The 20,260-nt window shown below is 46.5% G+C and overlaps 1 protein-coding gene across 1 annotated transcript in view; it reads right to left on the bottom strand.

The window, feature by feature from the left end:
* Positions 1-20,260, bottom strand: part of ABAT (4-aminobutyrate aminotransferase) — a 78,221-nt gene that overhangs the window by 26,111 nt on the left and 31,850 nt on the right. Inside the window, exons 2-4 of the mRNA XM_012647770.1 lie at positions 8,843-8,955; positions 1,857-1,954; positions 865-894 (exon numbers count right to left, since the gene is read on the bottom strand). Coding sequence (XP_012503224.1) covers positions 865-894; positions 1,857-1,954; positions 8,843-8,912 — 198 coding nt within the window. The 5' untranslated portion in view covers positions 8,913-8,955. The remainder of the gene's footprint in view (positions 1-864; positions 895-1,856; positions 1,955-8,842; positions 8,956-20,260) is intronic.

Below are 20,260 nucleotides of genomic sequence, written 5' to 3'. Positions count from 1 at the left end.
TACAACTGTAGCAATAATAACATTAACTGTGAATGGATTCCAATCAAAAGTCAGAGATTGTCCGACTGGATAAAAAGAATCAACTATGTGCTGTTTACAGCAGACATACTTTAGATTCAAGAATATCAACAGATTGAAAATAAAAGGATGGAAAATGTGTCTGATGCACACAGCAAGCATAAGAAAGCTAGAAGGGTTTATACTCGTATCAAAGTAGACTATAAAGCGAAACTACCAGAGATAACGAGAGACGTTATATAATGATAAAAGGGTCAATCCAGACATATTTGTACCTAATAAAAGAGCCCCAAACTATATAAAGCAAAAAGGGATAGAATTAAAGAGAAAAACAATTGGGCAGTAATAGTTGGAGAATCCAACACCTGGCATTCAGTAATGGTTTGGAAAAGTAGGCAGATTAGCAAGGATATAGAAGACTTGAACAACACTCTCGAAGCAATCAGACCTAACAAACATCCTCACACTCGTTCAACAGCAGCAGAATATACACTCTTCAAATACACACGGAACATTCTCTAGGCTGGACCATATGCAAGGCCATCAAAAAAGGCTCAATACATCTAACAGGATTGAACCCACACAAAATGCGTTTGCTAACCACAGTGGAATGAAACCAGCAGTCAATAACAGAAAGAAATTTTGGAGATTTACAAAAATGTGAAAATTAAACAACACATAAATCACCAATGGGTCAAAGAAAAAATCGCAAGGGAAATTAGAAATAAGGGTTTAGAACAAAAGTCAACTACATTTTTTTAAAGAGCCAGAACAGAGGAAGCATCTGTCCCTCAGCTAAACTGTGATAAAGGAACAACAGAAGGTTGTTCCCACACTGCCACTTACCTGAATCATGTTCAGCTGTTTCATTAACTCCTGCCGGCGAGAAGAACAAAAGCATTACAGCAGGTGCACACTCTTGCCAAACAGCTTAAAATCATTCATGTATTCCTAAGTCTTGGCATTTTTTTCTCTCTTGCCAATAAATTAATAGTTTATTAGTCAACAATATTGCACATATTTTAAAAATTCCTTAATATAAATAGTTCATAGGAAATGATTCCATTTCACAGCTAAATTACCAGTACAACATACTGGATATTTAAACACCTGGAACTTAATAATATAAAATATTTAGCAAAAAAATTAACCTGAAGGTGTTTAGTCTCCCTAAAAAGATAAGTTTTCTTTTCTACTTAGAAAAGCAAAAAGACTTTACCACCCCATCAGGAATATAAAACACTGAAAATATTAATTTGCGTATCACAGAACCATTTATAATTACAATCCAATCACTCCGTAAACCACTTGTAAAATTCTATGCAGACGCTGGGAATAAGAAACTAGTTGCTTTGATAATACAAAGATTTCAGCTCCAAAAATAAGTCAATGTAAAATATGCTTTAGCAATTATATTTCCACATAAAAATATGAATATTAAATGTTATTCCATAATTTTACTATGGTTAAATTAAAATCCATGCCTACAATGGAAATTTGCTTGAAGAAAAGTCTCCCCTTGTTAGTAAAACACTATCCAAAGTAACTATGAATACAATAATTTACAATACTACAAAGATTTCTGGATTTATAAAACAGTTGCAATGACAAAGCTGAGGTTTTTGTGGTCGTTATGCAGCATTATTGTGGCAACAGATAACTGATACATCTGCTCTGTGAACCCTTCTTTGACTTCTTGCAGCAGAATGGCCTAGTTTTTAACATACGGGACCTCTAGTAGTGAACTCTCTGTAAGCAGCTAACAACACACGCTGTGTTCTCCTCTCCTGAGCCCCTTTATCTCTTTTCCAAAGCACACCACTCAGTTCTCCACTCACCTGAGATCTGGGCCCTGGGACTTCTGTTTTCATCAGAGGCCCATCGTAATCAAACTCAACATCGACTTTGGCTGCGGCTTGACTGATCTGTCTGGATCCTGCAGTAAACAAAGACAGTGAGAACCCCTGGTGATGGCAAATATGAGGATTCTGCCCTAACAGATGCCCACTGTCGCTAACAGAGGTGGTGCCAGGACCTTGACCCTTCCCAGCCAGACCACCCCAGAACACTGGTCTGGACAGACCTGGGGCACTATAAGGACCCGCGGATTTAAAAAATGGGAAAACCCAGTGTCAGTGAAGTTGTAGGCAAACAGGCATGCTCCTGTTTTATTGGCGTGAGTGTAAGCTCATGCCAACCTCCTAGTCCTTTCTACTGAGCAATTTTGTTATTTAGGATTCGTCCTGAGAAAATAATGGGAGCCATGTACAAAGATGTAGGTCAAAAATATTCATTATAGTAGTGTCTGTAAAAGACCAAAGAGGAAACAACCTAAATGCCTAACACTGGAGGATAGCTAACTAGAATATGACATAGTCAACCATTTCATGGAGTATTATACAACCATTGTTTTGAGATCAAAATTTTGAATATTTATGGACATGGGAAGATGCCCATGGTGTTAGCACGTGAAAGATCAGATTGTAGAAATTATTTAAATTTAAAAATTTAATCTATATCCCAATGTCTATAAAGACCTGAGTTTCTCAACCTTGACACTATTGACACTTTGGGCTGGATAATCCTTTGTTGGGGGCGGTTGTGGGGGGGCGTTGTCCTCTGCCCTGTAGGATGTTTAGCAGCATCTTTGGCCTCTGCTCACTAGATATCAGCAGCACCACCCCCAACTGTGAGAATCGCAATCACCCAGGAGGGAATAAAATTTCTAAATTCAGATGGCCCCCCACTTAATTGATGTTTTCTGTTTTAAGAACAGTTTTGGTCACAAGTCATTTATTTGAAACTCATTTCACACTATTTTGCATAGGAATAATTTATAGAGTGTGTTTGGGGTTCCAGGTTAGCCCTATGAGGCTTTTTAGATCAACATGTTGCTGAGACACAGAAGGCGGTGTCGATCAAGCCCACGCCCCGCTGACCCCTGAGCGAAAGGTCTGGTGAATCCGAGACAGCGTGTAAGGATTTACAGTCAGTCACCTCTACAAATCCCTTTAATGTCTCTGTTGATCTTTTAGCTTCCTGGTGCTATTTGCTGATCGGGAAATGTTAGTTCCTCTTACTAAGATTGCCATAATTATATCAAACTAGAGAATCGGTAGACGCTTCATATAAATCACATACGTGATCACATTTCATCATTATTTGCATCCATAACTTTGTCTCCGTTACACAAGAGAGGACACGGGCCAAGAAAAGTTAAGAAATGTGCCGCGATCTCACACACACACACGAATATTGTCAAACCATGCAAAGTCGAGACATCAGGAAACATTTAAATTCACTCTTGATTTTCCATAATTGCATTAAATCAAAGGTTTCTGAATTAATTCTGTAATATAGTGTAGCCTTTTGAACATAAAGTCCAGCTAAAATACAGCACTATACTTATTTAAGACATGAAAAAAACAGGGTGTTTTTTTTTTCTCTTTGATCTTAAAAAGGGAATTCCTAAAGAGTTTGTGTGATTAGAAGAGAGTTAAAGGTCATAGAACATACGGATGACTTTTTTACACTAAACTGTTTATCTCTTCCTTGGCCAGAACTCCGGGTTGACAGACAACATTGATTCCAACTAGACCTCATAACACAGGGATGCATATTTTTGATAAAAATGCTTCTTCACTGGTACAAATCTTGCTTTTTTCCAGCAAAGGGGTAAAAATGAAATTTTTGAAATTAGCAAGCTCTCCCTAGGTGAGGACACACAAGTCCTTTCTTTTCTCCAGAGAATGTCTTGGCATTGCATCGCAGCAATCAGATCTCTTGGGAACAGTGGCAAAGGAGGCAGTTCGCAGCGGGCGCTGGGGCTGAACAGACCCTGAGAGAAATGACAGGGAGCACGCTGGGTCAGGTGGCACTACAGTCAGGGGCTGTTGAGACCATGAGTGGACAGGAGCTAGGACGCAGGAAGAGGTGGAGAGAACCGGCCAGCTGGGAGCCAGGACCAGCCCTGCCCGAGACAGCCGAGGACCGGGTGCAAGGTAGAGGGGTCTGTTCCCACAACTGCATCGGCTCCCTTCCTGCGCCAAGACTCTGAGTGACGGAGGGAGGAGGGCAAAGGACTGCAGAGCAGAGGTGCTGAAATCAGAGCCCGATAAGACTGTTGGCAACTGCGCAATCAGAAACGGGAAAGTGGGGAGATTAACACATATTCAGCCCTTGCTATGTGCTAGGTAGGTCCCACCCAGACAAACTCCCTTCTAGTTTTTTAATTAATTTACAACATCTTTGGGAAATAGGTATTGTTGTTTTCATTTTACAGATCAGCATCAGAGAGGTTAAGTGATTTTGCCAAGGTCACACAGCTAGTGAGTTGCCCAGCTAAGATTGGAACCTGGGCCCATGCAACACCAATATTTCTTCTTCCTTCTATACCTTGATTTTGGCTTTTCTAAAAAGAGAAAAATAACCAAATACCATTATAATGAACATTTTCTTAATGATGATATATAATGCCACAAATCACAAGAGAACAGAAAAAAAATTGCGCCTGGCTAATTTTTTTTTTTTTTTGAGACAGAGGTCTCACTCGTTGCCTAGGCTAGAGTGCTGTGGTGTCAGGCTAGCTCACAGCAACCTCCAGCTCCTGTTCCCGGGTAGCTGGGACTACAGGCACACACCACCATGCCCGGCTAATTTTCTTTTTTCTATATATTTTTAGTTGTTCAGCCAATTTCTTTCTATTTTTTTAGTAGAGACGGGGTCTCGCTCTTGCTCAGGCTGGTCTCGAACTCCAGAGCTCAAATGATCTGCCCGTCTTGGCCTCCCAGAGTGCTAGGATTACAGGCATGAGCCACTGCGCCTGGCCTGGCTAATTTCTTAAAAATAATTTTTTGTAATCTTAGTGCTCTGGGAGGCTGAGGTGGGAAGACTGTTTGACCAGGAGTTCGAGACCAACCTGAGCAAGAGAGAGACACCGTCTCTAGTTAAAACAGAAAAAATTAGCCAGGTGTGGTGGTGCATGCTATAGTCACAGCTACTCAGGAGGCTGAGGCAAGAAGATCACTTGAGCCCAGAAGTTTGAGGTCTCAGTAAGCTACGACGACACCACTGCACTCTAGCCCAGGTGACACAGCAAGACTGTCTCGAACACTAAACTAAAATAAAAAAATTTTTTGTAGAGACAGGGTCTCGCTATGTTGCCCAGCCTGATCTTGGACTCCTGGGCTCAAGCGATCCTACCACCTCTTCCTCCCAAAGTGCTGGAATCACAATGTGAGCCACTGCACACAGCCAATTTTCTTGGATCTGTTATATCGAGTCACACGAGCAAATGTCCAGTGTGCATTGAGCACTTATGATGAACATACCAGGAATTATCCTGAGCGATTTACATGGCTTATCTCATTTAATCCTCATAGCTAAATGTTATCATTCTCTTATTATAGAAGAAGACATTGAGGCTCAGAGAGGTTAATTAATTTCCCCAAGATCACACAGCTAGCAAGTGGTTAAACTAGAAGTTTGCCCACCCAACCTCTTCCCTAGATGCTGTGAATGTGCTTGATGCTATCTTTGATTTTATCTAGTGCTGGCCTTTGAATGGAACGTTTGCAGCAAAACACCTTGCTTCTCCTAAAGGCAGATTATTATCAAAAGAACAGAGATGCAGGAAAAAAAAAAAGATGGAATGATCTAGCATTTTCATTCAAGAATAAAATAGCAAGCCCAGAAGGCCAGGGTGTTTCATTGACACAGAAGACTGGACATACTGGGTAAACCATCATTGTCATGACCTTCATGGCCACACCAATCCAAAGAGTCTATTTTTAACTCCAAAGTATAAAGCAGCAAGCAAACATTTTTAATGTTCTCTTGATATTTACACCGAGAGTAATAAACGAATGCCATGTTCCCAATCAGCAAAGGTTCCTTAGGTGAACCTGGCCGAAGCCAATGTAAAGCCCAACTGGAGTTGTTTGCCCTGCTTTTCTGCTAAAGAAAAAAATCCGATCTGCCCCTGAGACTGTCCTTCCCATTTATTTTTGATAACATGCTCATTGAGGAAGAGACCAATTAGCAACATGGAAAAAAACTCACTTTCAATTTTCTAGCCAGAGATAACCATTTTGATGTCTGGTCTCCCAGTCTCTTACCTTATTTACCAATATAAGATTATAATTGGGGGGGGGCATGAAAGATGCCATTGGGAACATTATCTCAGGCCTTTGTCATGTTTAATGGCTTCATAGTGACTCGATGGGTGGAGGGACCCCCGGGACGTGGATGTGGTAGCAGGCTGTCCCTTCCGTGTTGGGCACCTGCTCTTGCTCTGAAGAAGCAGTTGCCGCTTGTGAGCTGCCCTGCGAAGGGGTCCACACATCAAGGAACTGAGAGTAGCTTCTGGCCAACAGACTCTAAGGAACTGAATCCGGCTACAGCCATCTGAGTGACCTTGGAAGTGGGTCCTCCAATCCCCAGTTGAGCCTTCAGATGAGACCACAGCTAACAGCTTCTCTGTGCCCTCAGGACAGACCTGGAGCCTGAGGATCCAGCTAAGCCACCCCTGGTTTCCAGATCCCAGAAACTGCGAGATAACAAATGTATTATCTTAAGCTGCTACGTTTTGGGGGCATTTGTTACGTGGCAACAGATAACCAATACAGTGGCGCAGGTCCTGGAGCCAGACTGGCTTCGCCCAATGCCTCGCTCAGCCAGTGGCTGGCTCTGTGACTCTGGAAAGTTACTTAATTTCTCTAGGTCTATGGTACAGAAAGTGTTCAGGACTAAATGGGTTTAAAATAAGCATTTAACCGTCATTTCTAAGCCATTCCCCTGTTGCTACTTATACTAGATATGCCAAATTGAAAAGCCAAAAGAAAAGAAAAAAAATTCACTGTATGGCTGTCTAAATCTGGCACAAGTGGGCCAAAAAAGATCCAACTCCAGCCAATAAAATAGAGAGGAAAGGAACTCTGTGATTTAGCCATTTCCTTTTTTTTCTTCTTCTGCATCGCGCTTCTATTTCCATGCTTGCAAAATGTGAGTGAGGATACTTCCCACCTTCGTAAACATAAACCAAGTGCTTTCGCTTCCGATGCAAGAAATTTGTGAAACAGGAAGGATATTATTATCTCCACTTTTCTGCTTGCTGAGAAAACTGAGGCTGGAGACGTCTCTTGGAGAGGCTCAGCTGGCTGACAGGAGGTGAAGCCAGTAGCCTAACTGTATGAGTCTTAATCTACTGCTCTTTCCACGTTGTCTACTTGGGAGGACTCAGATGTCCCTCAGAATGGCCTTCAAACGTGGTGCCCGTGTGCTGCCAGGCTCGTGCTCCACAAGAGCCATGTCTCTCTCCACTGGTCCATCCTTGGCACCCAGGCACAGCGCTTGGCTCGTGGCAGGTGCTCAACAGCATTCACTACGGAACGAACGCGTCTTCCCCACCCAGGGCTCTCTCCGACTCGGAACTCGCTATTCTTGCATCTTTCCGGTTCGGGTTTATTTTAAGCTAATTACAAGTAAACGTTGATATGCTTCTCTCATAAACAAAACAAAAACAAAACCTCCAAAGCTGTTCCTAACTCCTCAACACTACCAAGGTCAAGAAGAATCGGACTGAGAAGCTGTCACAGACCAGAGACCAGGGGAACGTGACAGGTAGACGCAATGGATCCTGGGACAGAAAAAGACATTGAGGGAAAAACTAGTGAAATGTGAACAGAAGCCAGGAGTTTGGTTAATAGTAATAGTAAACCAGGGTCAGTTTCTCAGTTTTGACAAATGCGTCGTGGTGGCGGTAAGATGTTAACAATGGAGGAAAACTGGTGAGTGCCATATGGGGTCTCTCTGTACTATCTTTGCAACTTCTGACTAAATCTAAAATTATTCAAAAATAAAATGTTTATTTTAAAATAAATCCTGGGAGTGGGAAAACTCTCCTACTCTTTATCCCACTCAGGACATAAACACCAGCATCCAACAGGTAAGCCAAGGACATGGCTAGCAGGTTGTCTTCAGAAGGCAGACGTTTCTGACAGCAAGGGGACAGCACGGTGACAAGCACGGGGTCTCCGAGAGAGCTGGGGACAGACTGGAGGCTCACTGGTCTTTCTGAGCCTGTTTCATGGCCAGGCCAGAGCCAAGACTGCTCATGTCTCTGCAGGAGGCCAATCTCGGGGTGTCCAAAGGGAGGTTTCTGTTAGCCACACTCCGTGCCAGAGCAGCATGGGGGTACATTGAGGGGGCCTAAAAACTCAGCATTTGGAGACAGACAGGCTTGCATTCAAGAGGCTGTGTGATCTTGGGCAGATAACTTTGCTTTTCCGAGACTCAGTTTTCTCACCTATAAAGTGGTATTCACTAGAGCCTCCCTTGTGGCACTAGGGCAGGGAGGTCTCGCGGAGGTCATGCGATCGGGGCTCACTTGGCTACGCTGCCAAGTCCCACTCCTGGGACGGTGCCTCCTGACAGTGCCCATGAAGCACAGCTGGCCTTTAGGTCAATTACAGAGACTGTTGTTGGCCGCGACCCCAGCTGTGTGTTTTCTCCAGCAGTTCCTGTGAGGATGGCCTGGGCCCTTCTGGCTGCAGAGGCCACCACCTACCCGCAGGCAGAGCGGCTCTGGGATGGATCAGCTCCCTTCCCTCTGCAGAGCTGTCCACCAGGGACAAGAGCACATGGCGGACATGGGCGATGGGAAGGGGGTGGCCATGGTGGCAGTTTTATGGGCGACAGTGGCACAGCTCCAGAGGTACTGGCCGGCCGGTCCCTTTATCCCCAAGGACTCTTCCAGCCCAGGAATCCCCAGTCTGGATTGTGTCTCCCATCAGGACCTATTCTCGCCAAGTCCCCCGGGGCTTACCTGGCACCAGCAGGCAGGAGTTGTGCTGGAAAATGCAGGCCAGCCGCCGGGCGAGCAGCATGGAGGCCATGACCCCTTCCTTCAGGCACCGAAGCCCCTCCCTCTCTGCCACTCTGAAAGAGACCAGAAACACAGACTCAGGCCCGTGAAGACCACTCCCCAGCCAGCCAAGTGTCCCTCCCCGACCATTTCCCCACCTAACGGAGAAGATTCTTTGACATCAAATCCTTGGCTTTTATGCTGAATACAAAGAGTATATTTAACCAAAGAGTATATTATAACAAACATATACTTTAAAGCACATGCATTTTCAAGTAACTTTGACCGCACCAGGACTGTCACACCCATTTAAATGGGAAAACCAGAGAAAGGGACAGAGTTGGTTTGAGATCCCCCTGGAAGCGAGAACAAGCCTGTGCTCCCTGGGATGGAAGGACTCAGACAGGAGAAACCTTGCGGCAAACCTCATGGCAGCCACTGGATGTGGGGAGTCGTGGTTCCCTCCGTTCTGTTCTCCCACAGAATACAGTCACGGGGCTGGGCTATCTGGGGAATCCGCAGCAGCCAGTGGGGTGCCTGGTGGCCCACTCTGGGGGTGCAGAGCCCAGGCACCACCAAGCGTCCCTTTCTGCTCAGGACTGCGAGGTTCCAGGATGTGGGACTTTCCATTGTGAAACCGGGACGGGCCCAGGCAAATTGGGACGGCCACCTCCCACAAGCCCAGAGCGTCGGGGCCCTCGGCCCCAATTTCACACGTGTGCTCATCCTCTCAAGCCTCTTCCGCATCTCGCCCTCACATCCCTGGGCCCTGGCTCCTGCCGAGGTTTGTTGAGGGCCCAGAGCGCCCCCCACCCAACGGTTTGTTTCCTTCCACGGCCTCTCCCACTCCATGCCCCTCTCCCCAGGCCACCGTCCAAATGCGTTCTCTGAGGATCTTTCTGCTAAACACCTGTTTTGTTATGTGGCGTGTGCATCTGTAGTTTACATAAATAGCACCATATCACAGAACAGTGACGGGACCATTCGTGTGTCATTCTCCTTTGTGGACCCCGTTTCCTGAGTCCTGTGTGCCACGCACTGTATATACCGTACTATTAATATTTATTACTCTTATTGTTAACACCCACAACAATGCTACGTGGTCTCCTTTTTACAGATAAGAAAACCGAGGCACAGAGAGGTTAAGGGGTGCATCCGAAAACCACACAGATCTGTGTGACTCCAGAGTCAGCCAAGTCCTCCACCACAGATACGAGTCCCAACACTCCACAGAAGTCCGTCCATTCATTCTGCAACGCACTGGGCACCAACGTACCGAGTACCGTTTCCCAGGCTGGACAAACAGGGGTGAATGCCACAGGCATGGACGCAATGTGCCCACGGGAAACAAAGACAATGAAGTGAGTGATTAACACAAACAAGGGCAAAATATGGTTGGAGAAAGTGCCCCGAAGGTCAAGTAGGAGGTGCTAGGAGCATGGTTTGTCAAGCCCCTTCTATGTGCTGCAATCTCAAGAACATGTACAGCAGGCGTGATTATCCTCATTTTACAGATGAGGACACTGAGGCTCAGATGTGATTTAACCAATGTTCACTGCAGCATTATTCACCATAACCAAGAGGTGGGAGCAATCTCGCTGTCCGCTGACAGGTGACTGGGGGAAAATGTGGTATAGCCACGCAAGGGAATATTATTTGGCCTTAGAAAGAAGGAGATGCCTGTCACACGCTGCACCATGGATGAACCTGGGGGACAGGATGCCCAGTGACATGAGCCAGGCACAGAAGGTCTAATACTGTGTGATTCCTCTTATATGAGCTATCTAAAGTAGTCAGCCTCTTAGAACAGAAAGAGGAATGGTGGTTGCCAGCGGGAGAAGCAATACGAGAGTGTCGAGGCGGTATAGACTTTCAGTTTGCAAGATGAAAAGCTTCTGGAGATCCGCCGCACAACAAAGTGCATACAGCTAACACTACTGTACACTTAAAAATGGTTAAGTCTACTTTGAGATTCAATGTAGCAAAACATAGTTAAGATGGTAAATTTTATGTTTTGTGTTTTTTATCACAGTTACAAAAGAAATGATGTGATCTACCCAAAGATAGGGCAATGCAGCGGTGGAGCCAGGGTTTGGAGCCATCCCTCGCCCCCGCCCCACCTTTCTCACCTGCTTGTGCTACCTTGGGTAGGTTTTCTGTCGCTTGCAAACGGAGTCCCTGCTGTATTAATACCAGGGTTTTAGAGTTGGAGACTGATCAGCCCTAAATCTTGGGAGCACACGGGGAGTAACAATGTCTCTTCTACTCCGCTCTGCGGTAGAGCAGGGCCCTGTGGGGTAGCTAAAGATAAACACCTCCAGGCCAGCAAATCCTTCCACAACCAATTCTCCTCTCTGCTGGTGGGGTATCTAGACCCCAGAACCTGCTTGCTCTAGAAAGATGCTCTAGACCCCGCCCCCTCGGTGGAAGTGGCTGGAGTATGAGTGTATGTCCCCTTCCAGAGATGAGGACATGGAAGTTCAGAGAGGTCATGGTATTTGGCCTCAGTCACAGGCTTGCCTGGGACTATCCGATCCCAAAGGCACTACCTTTACTCATTGTAACACATCAATTAAGTCAGCTAATAACAAAACACCTCGCTGTAGCAGATACTGGGCTTGATGAATAAAATGACATAGTTCAGAGAATAAATTGTATTGCTTTTCACCAGGGGAAATTTTTTTGAGAAACTGTGGGCTCAGAAAGTGTGACTATAAATTAACTGAGAAACCAAACTCTTTTCTTAATAACTCGATGGATTTTTTTTTTTATCCATTGCAACACGTTCAACTCAATGCTAGCCTGTTAATTTAGCAACACAATAACTAAGTAGAGAGAGCAGTTGCTGTCTCTCCCACAAAACCACTTGTTTCAAATGGGAACACTAAGACGTCACACAATTCAATTTCCATTAAACATGTTTTTGAAATGTGAGGAGAACTCATACAATAGCATTTGTATACTCTGGAAAAGTGAGAGCCACACCTACACACTTTCAATTACAAAATGTCACACTGGAATATCTAGCGTGTTGGCATTTTGGTGGCCTGCAGTTGAAATTGACCTTATAACAAAACCTAATCTCTGTCAGACATTAATTCTTAACACAATGTATTTCGAACAATCAGAAGAGCTAATGTCATTCATCCACTCCCTCGCGCGCACTAATCCAATCAACGAAAGTTAATTGGTTGCCTGCTACAGGCAAGGCGCTGTATCATTTAGGTATCATTTCTCTTAGGAGAAACTAAGTCGGATGAAACACTGCTCTCTTTCTGAAGCTCATAATTTAGTAGCAGAGGACGATGAAGGGGAAAATGGGAGAATTGAATGTACTGGGCTGCTTTACCCATCATGTGAATAATTTCTTAAAATAACCCAGCAAGATATGTATATAAAAATATTCCAGTTCAGTGTCAACAACGAATTCTGTGCAAGACAGAATGGAATCATGACTACTTTGCCTGTGACTAAAGTTCCGGAACTAGATAGTGGTGGTGGCCGCACAACATTGCAAATGCACTAAAAGGCACTGCACTGGTTACTTAAAATGGTTAATGGTTACTTTTGTTATGTGTACCTCCATAATAATAAATTAAAAAGAGAATTAGGGAGCTGGCCCTCTTCTTTTGAAGATGGGCAGAGAGAGGAGCAGAGAAGGGCGTGTGGAATCGGGACACACTCTGATCGTGCAGACCTGTGTCTGAATCCCTGCCGGCTGCAGGCTCTGTGGCCCCCACGGTTGTCACTCGACCTCTATCTGCTTCATTCATTCACTCGGTGGATAATATCATACCCCTGTCATACACCAGGCACTATGTGTACATGCTGGTGATGAACGGAGAAAGAGACCACGATTAGTATCTTCTCCGTATAGGGCTAACAGTCTAGTAGCCTGCCTCAGTTTCCTCAAGGCAACATGGGGGACAGTAATGGTTCCTGCCTCGCCTTCTTACAAGGATTAAATGAGATAAGTTGCATAATGCACCTGGCCCAAAGTAAGGATTGATGGTGGTGATACTGCTGCTGCTGTTGTTGCTTAATGTTACAGAAAGGTCTAGAACTCATCTGTTCCACTGACTTTCTCATACTGCCCCTGTGCCAGGAGCAGCACCCGGACCCAACTTAAAAGAAGCTAATCTTCTGGGTTCTGTGTGGCGCTGGAATAAACATCACATCACGTGTCGGTGCTAATCAGTGTGGACTGACTATAACAGTGAGCTGAAAGATTTTATGGCCTCTTTCAGGCTCTGAGGGAGAAAGAGTTGTGATGGACTAGTGATGTCTGTCACGTGCACCATAATAGACAGTAAACATGTGTGCGTTGTGCAGGGAGCTGGCACCTGAGCTTGGGCTTCAGAACGTAAAGCTTGGGTCCTGGTGGATCCCTGCCTGGGGGCAAGTCCCTAACCCACTCTGGTCCAAGTTGCCATCATCTGTCACCTGGATGAAGGCAATGATATCCTAAATGGCTTCCTCTCTTGCTTTCCTTTTATCCATTTTCTACTCAGTCCCAACCTTTTCAAGAATAATTCACTGCACTTAAAAAACAAACAAACAAACAAAAAACCTCAATCACACATAGAAAAATGTGAACCCTGAGAGAGTGGGAATCATTTTTTTGTTGTTGTTCACCATGTTGTCCAGAGCACAGGACAGTCCCTTGAGTTAATCTGTGTGTTGAATGAACCAACATGCCTGAGCTGTGAAACGGGGACAGCAACACTCATCTTTCAAGGTAGGTCTGAAGAGTCATGTTACAATTCATAAGCATGTCTGCAGCTTGTGTTAAAGCAACAATTTCACAATAATACCCCCTTACCCACCAAATCCCAAGTCATTGCACACATGTCTACCATTGCCCTCGTTCGGCTCAGATATCGAAGACCACACACCTCTCCCGGTCGCAGTGCCCTCATGTGCAAGACGTGGATGTTGAATCAGGTCATTTCTAAGGCCCTTTCTGACTCTGAGAATCATCTCAGAGTTGACAGCTTGCTGAGAATCCGCCACGACATTGTTCCCAACGCCTGCTCCCGCTCAGAAGTGGCATTAGTGCCTCCCTATTGTTTCCTCCAGGCATTTTGAAATCTGCTGGACCTTGGATTTGCACATCTGCAAAAGTGGGGGTGGCATGAAGGATCCCAGGTTTCTGGGGTGCTTTCGGGTCATTCCAGTGGGGTTTGTGACCAATGAGGTTGAAGAACTCCCCAAATCTGAAAGGACAGCGGGCTGGTTGCTGGCACTCCTGGTCTCTGAAACCCCAAATCCTCCCCTCTGCACTTTCCAAACCTCAGTTCTTAACACAGCACATTACCTGTCCTTTGGGTTCTGGTTTTTTTTTTTTTTTTTTTTGGAGACAGAGTCTCACTCTGTTGCCCGGGCTGGAGAACCGTGGTGTTAGCCTAGCTCACAGCAACCTCCAACTCGTGGGCTCAAGAAAGCCTCCTGAGTAGCTGGAACTACACGTGTACACCACCACGCCTGGCTAATTTTTTCTATTTTTAGTAGAGACAGGATTTCGCTCTTGCTCAGGCTGGTCTTGAACTCCTGAGCTCAAGTGATCCTCCTGCCTTGGCCTCCTGGAGTGCTAGGATTACAGGCATGAGCCACCACGCCCAGCCTGTCCTTTGAGTTCTTAATTCTCATATTACTTGTGTTTACTTAACATTTTTCTTGAAATCAACTTGCCTTTTAAATTTAAACAAAGTTATTTCCCTGGAATCCTTTCCAATCTCTACCCTCCCTCAAAGTCTCATTTGCTACAAACAAAGGCAACTGGGGAAAAGATAATAAAACCAAAGCAGGTTACTCAATCAACAGCTGGACAAAATTGACTGTCCAAGGCTTGGGCCTCAAGGCTGACCCTTTTCTTGGGTCAGAGACTAGCAGCTGTCAAAGAAAGGCTCGCATCAGATGGGAACCTTTTCCTTGACATGATCAGAACTGAAAGAGAAATTTAAATCAACAATCTAAACAGAACAGGGATTGTCTGAGTACGTAGCAAATGAGGATAGTTTTGTTTCAGCCCTACGGTGGGCCTGCGACAAGTTCTCTCCTACTGTATGTCTCAGTCAAAACAAGTCGAAACCCCTGGTCTCACCAGATAGGGAGCTCTTAATTAAAATGCTCTTATCTGCCTTGTGCATTGGGATGGGGTTGGAGTGGTGGTGGAATAGACAAAGAGGCTGAGTTCAATGTTTAAATCAAGGTGAGCGGAATTCAGGTGAAAGGGGAAAATAATTCTTCCAATTTGCTATGGAGGGAGAATAATAGCAGTCAAAGTACCGGCTGCTATTTGTTTGTTGCTCACCTACTACCTGCGATGGACTTCCCATCTGTAATGTCAGTTATGCAGGATTGGCTTTGTACAACCGGGTCAGAAGTCTAACAGGCGTGTCCAAAGTTTGGGGGCTTAAAAGCCGGAGCTTCGTAGCCTCGACTGCAGCTGGCACTCATCCAGAGTGTTACAATCCTACCAGGGCCCCACGCAGACCTGCTGAACCTGAGTCTCACAGCTCTGACCTGGGCCCTGGGGAGCCCAGCGGGTGGGCTGAGAGCTACTTTTAACTGCCATAAGGAGTGAACAGTGGACCCTGCACATGGCCACAGGTCCACATGACCCTCAAATCCCTAGAAGTGCAGGGTCAAACTCCCCAGAGATACGGAGAGAAAGAAGCCTGTGGGGGCCTCGCGCTTCCACCCAGCATCTTCCCAGTCTTTGCATCCTCCAAAAGGAACACACCCCTAGACTAGCCATCCCTGGCTAGTCATTTAACTGCTGTGTGACCTAGGGCACATTAAGTAACCTCTCTGGGCCTCAGTTTGCTCATCTGTAAGATGGGGATAATAGCAACTGAAGCAACTGAACCTACTTCATGGGCTAGCAGAGGGTGAACCAAGACCTGCGACTTGGGTCCCTGCTGTATCCCCAGCTCCAGAGCAGCACCTGGCTGCAAACAGTCATTGAATGAAAATAAACGCTCCGCAGGCGTCCTAGGAAGATGGTGCCTGGCTCATCCTTCCACTGTACTGCTGCCTAGGCCCTGTGACCACGAACTGTTTGCACACATCACTGGCTAGAAATGAACCCCCCCACACCTCTTTGGGGCCCCAAAGATGCTCCCTCTCATTCTCCTATCTGCCCTCGGGACCAAGACAAAGAGTGCTGGCAGGGGCTCGGGACATTCCTTTCCCGCCTGCAGCCCCAGCCGTTGGCTTTTCTGCAGACTCAATGGGGCACAAAGACACACTCTGCCAAGTGCACCTCCGTTGTCAAGGGGTCGCCATGGCAACCCATAAAGCCGGAGGCCTGGGCTGCCACAGATGGGGCTAACAGGGCCCCATTCATGGGCGAGAGTGCAGGGATAGAAGGCTTTATCTCAGATCCGGCTTCCCTCCGCCAGCTCCAAAGCCTCTCCTGGCTGTCCCCGAGGTTGGGCCCCGTCCCTCCCTTCCTCCCTCCCTGCAGGCATGATTCCTATAACCTCTTCTTGGGGACATTACACAATCATCAGTGACTTGTATAAGGAGACAGGAATGCTGTTCTTGGAAACATGGAAGTGTCGACTCCTAAGAAAGGCTGGACGGTGAAGTTGAGGAAGTAACATGGGCCAGAAATTGGGTCTAACTCATGGCTGGGCCATATATTAGAGCTTGATGACTCTGGGCAGTTGTTCAACTCATCGGGCTCTCAGTTTCCTCATCTGTAAAATAGGAAGAATGAAACCCATCCAAGAGGTCACGTGGCACTCAGTTGGGTTAGGGCCAACTGAAGAATGTACACAGGATATAGAAGGGATGGCTCGTTGCAGGTCAATTTCTGTTTCCGAAGAGCTGTCTAACCTTGTAGGGAAGGCATTTCCTCTACAGCCCGACGAGCTGGGGAAGACTTTGCACATGGCTCTGCTACGAGCCACAGCATCCAGGTTGCACGAGAGAGCAGTTGGCCTGCCTCAGCCTCTGTCATCCTTGCGCCCCTGGCCAGGCTCCCATCAGCAAGGATTAGGTGAAGTTAAATCAGGAAAGGAGTGAGCATGAACACATCATTGCTCACAGGGAGGTAGTCACCCAGTCTGCGAAAGAAAAGTAGAGAGAAAGAGGAACAGAGAAAGCTTCAAATTCAAGCCCTCGGAATGTGAGAGACAGAAGGCCTTGGTTGTCAGGGTAGGAAACGTGGAAAGAAACGTCTGCAGAAGGATGAGCTAGTTACAGAATTCTGCTCCTACGAGGAAGGAGGAGTGACAGAGTGGAATCTGGCCTAGGAAGGATGCTTGCATCCACCCTGCAGAAGCCACCCAGGCCAAAGCCACAAAAAGTCCAGCTTTCAAAATCTCCTTGTCCAGGTCCATAAATGTTTGCTCAGCACCTGCTAAGCCCTGGAGATTCCTCAGTAAACAAGGACACGTGCTGCTCCGTCCTATGGGACTGCGTGTTCCAGTGGGGAGGACGGAGGAGACACACTTCCCATTTGGAGAAAACAAACCACTTTTGAGGGCTCCAGGAACTGCTAAGAACCCAAATATTTCAGCATATAACAAATGCAACATTTATATCTCCTTCAAGGACTGTGCAGCTTGTGACTTGGAAACACTTTCTTGGAGGCTGGAGTCGTGGTGTGCGCCTGCCGCATTCCTGCGTTCCCTTGCAAATATTTTAACTCTCCTGTAATCCAAAGGATCTTGCATTTACATGTGTATGTAAGTGTCTGCTCTGATTTAATGAATGGAAGCCTGCTGTAGCGAGGTTTCACACACACCATCTCATCTAGTCCTGGGAGGCAAGTACCACTATTCCCACTTTTTTCAGATGACGAAATAGGCTCAGAGAGGTTTCGCCACTTGCACAAGGACACACAACTGGAGACAGTGGAGCTGGTTCGGCACCAAGTTAAGTTTGTCTGGGTCTGAAAACCACGATCTGGGCACATTACCTGGTCGGTGGCTTTAGTCCTTATCCAGAAACTTCAGACAACTCAGACCAACACACATCCCTTCTCCAGGAAGAAGAAACCCTAACAGGTAGCACTGCCTACAGCTTCCTGAAGACTCATCCTCTGGCCACACGCTCGTCCTTCAAGGCCAATTGCTGCCCTCACCAAGCAGTTCCAACCGCAGCCCACACTTGGCACTTCCCCCATAACCCAACTGTTGTCACCCTGTCCCTTCCAGGATACAGAGTCCCAAATTCCACGAGGACCCCTCCCTGACCCACTCCATGGAATGTCAGGTCCTTGCAATAGACTCGATGTTTGTGTCCTCCCCAAATCCAGAGGTTGAAGCCTAATGACAATGTGATGATATTAGGAGGTGGGGCCTTTGGGAGGTGATAAGGTCACCCTCACAAATAAGATTCGTGCCCTCACAAAAGAGACCCCAGAGAGCTTCCGTGTCCCTTCCACCACGTGAGGACACAGCAAGGAGACACTAAGAACCAGGAAGTGCGTCCTTAGACACCAAATGTGCTGGTGACTTTATCTCAGACGTCCCAGCCTCCAGGACTGTGAGAAATAACTCTGTTGTTCACAAACCACTCTGTCTAGCGTACCCTCCTGCGGCAGCCCAAAGGACTAAGACGGTCCTTTGAATGCAAGAACTTTATAGCTCCAGGTGATGGAGAATGTTTCATGGATATTTTAAAAACTATCTGTGATAAAGAGTCTGCCTCATTTTTCTGGCCTCCTATTCTTCTAGCCAACCCTCATTTAAACATTTGGGGGCAGAAGAGCTAGTGAAGGGGGGGTCCAGGAATAAAGAAGAAGTGTCTCGCTATACGCAGGCCTTGCCTTCCGTGGAAAACTTTCAACCAAACAGGTGGGCTCACCCTTTGCTTCTCAGGTGGCCTTAGTGGCCGCCAATCATAGGACCCTGGCCAAAGGTTCGGGCCTTCTGGATGGCACTTGGGTGTTGATTTCGAAGAGCCCCACCTCCCCGTCTGGTGGCTTGTTTTCATGAGTTATAAACCTCAAGCACTTACGGAGTGCTTGGAGTCTTCCCAGGGAACACCAGCGGTGCATGGCTGCAGTGGGGACAGTATGCTGACAATGCCTTCTTAACTTGCTTAGCTCAGGCCTGTTTAGGGGAAGGAGTGGGCCTGGGGGACAAAAAGTGGCACCAAAGACAGGGCTGGGATGTGGAGCTTTCTTTGGGGAGGAGGTCTGGTCACAGGACACTCCCGACGACTCGATGCGCCTCCCCCTCCCCCAGAATCAATTGCCTCCCCAGTGTTTTGTCCACACAGCACCAAATATCCATAGTGAACAAAGCCAACAGGATTTGTCCTGTGGTGGCATCTTCCATGGGAGGGGGCAGTAACCTACCAGGTGTCCAAATCTACCTGGGTTCCCCCCTCTCATCAGGAGGCATTCTCCACCTTCGCTTTGAAAGAGGTCTCCATTTCACGACTTCTTGATACTTTTAGGGGAAAACAAACTTACTAAGTGAAAAAAGCAAATCTCTAAAGTGACACTCTGGGAAATGCACAAAACCCCCAGCTGTCCTCCAGGCAAAAAGAGGCAGGGTTGCAGGAACAGCTCCAGAGCTTTAATTGAACCATTGATTTTTTTTCTGAATAGCAAACCAGACACAAGCACTCTCTTGCTTGAACACTCCCTGGCTCCCAGCTACCCCTAGAATGAAGCCCAGCTGCAAGGCTGGACACACATAACCCCCTCCACCCTCAGCCGCGTCTCCTGCCTGGACTCCACACACTCTGCCCTCTCGTTGCTCACGTAGTACTGTCTGTTGGAATGTCCTTTCTGTCCTGGCCTCCTGTTGACATTCCTGGAACTCTTGTGCAATTTGTCATGGTATACCTCCAGTCACCTCCTCCAGGAGGCCTTCCTGACCCCACAGTTCAGGGTTCAATGCTGCTCACTAGTAAGCCATCTGTTCTTTTTAATTATGAAGACTTTCAAACACTCAGGATAGCTGAATGAACTTGGCTATCTCCACCGTCTATTTGTCAGCATTTGCCATGTCTAGGGTGTCTATAAACTTATATACATATTCTTTTATGGTTTACCTGTAATGTGTTTCCCTCTGTCTCTCCCTTTAGCCTGTGAACTTCATTAATTCATTCATTGTTAGCACTGGTATTTGCTGGTCACCTGTTGCCTGAAGACACAATACTACATCCTAAGGACCCAAGTGAGGATGGTGGAACCAGACTGCAACGTGTCTGTATTCCATTCCAGCCCAGGAGGCTTACAACAAATAAGTAAACACATAACATAATCCCACAAGGTGATACATTTTGGCATCCCCAGCGTTTAGCACCGCGCCACACCTGGAGAAGGCTCAATAAATGTTTGCTGCACTCCACGAACTGAATACCTCTACCAGGAGTCCCACTGCCACCGCCTGAGTCCCCTGGTCACTC

This window comes from Propithecus coquereli, unplaced genomic scaffold (assembly GCF_000956105.1).
Source record: "Propithecus coquereli isolate 6110/MARCELLA unplaced genomic scaffold, Pcoq_1.0 Scaffold27, whole genome shotgun sequence".
Lineage (NCBI taxonomy): Eukaryota > Metazoa > Chordata > Mammalia > Primates > Indriidae > Propithecus > Propithecus coquereli.
Note: the sequence above shows the minus strand (reverse complement) of the source record. Positions and strands in the feature narration are given on the sequence as shown.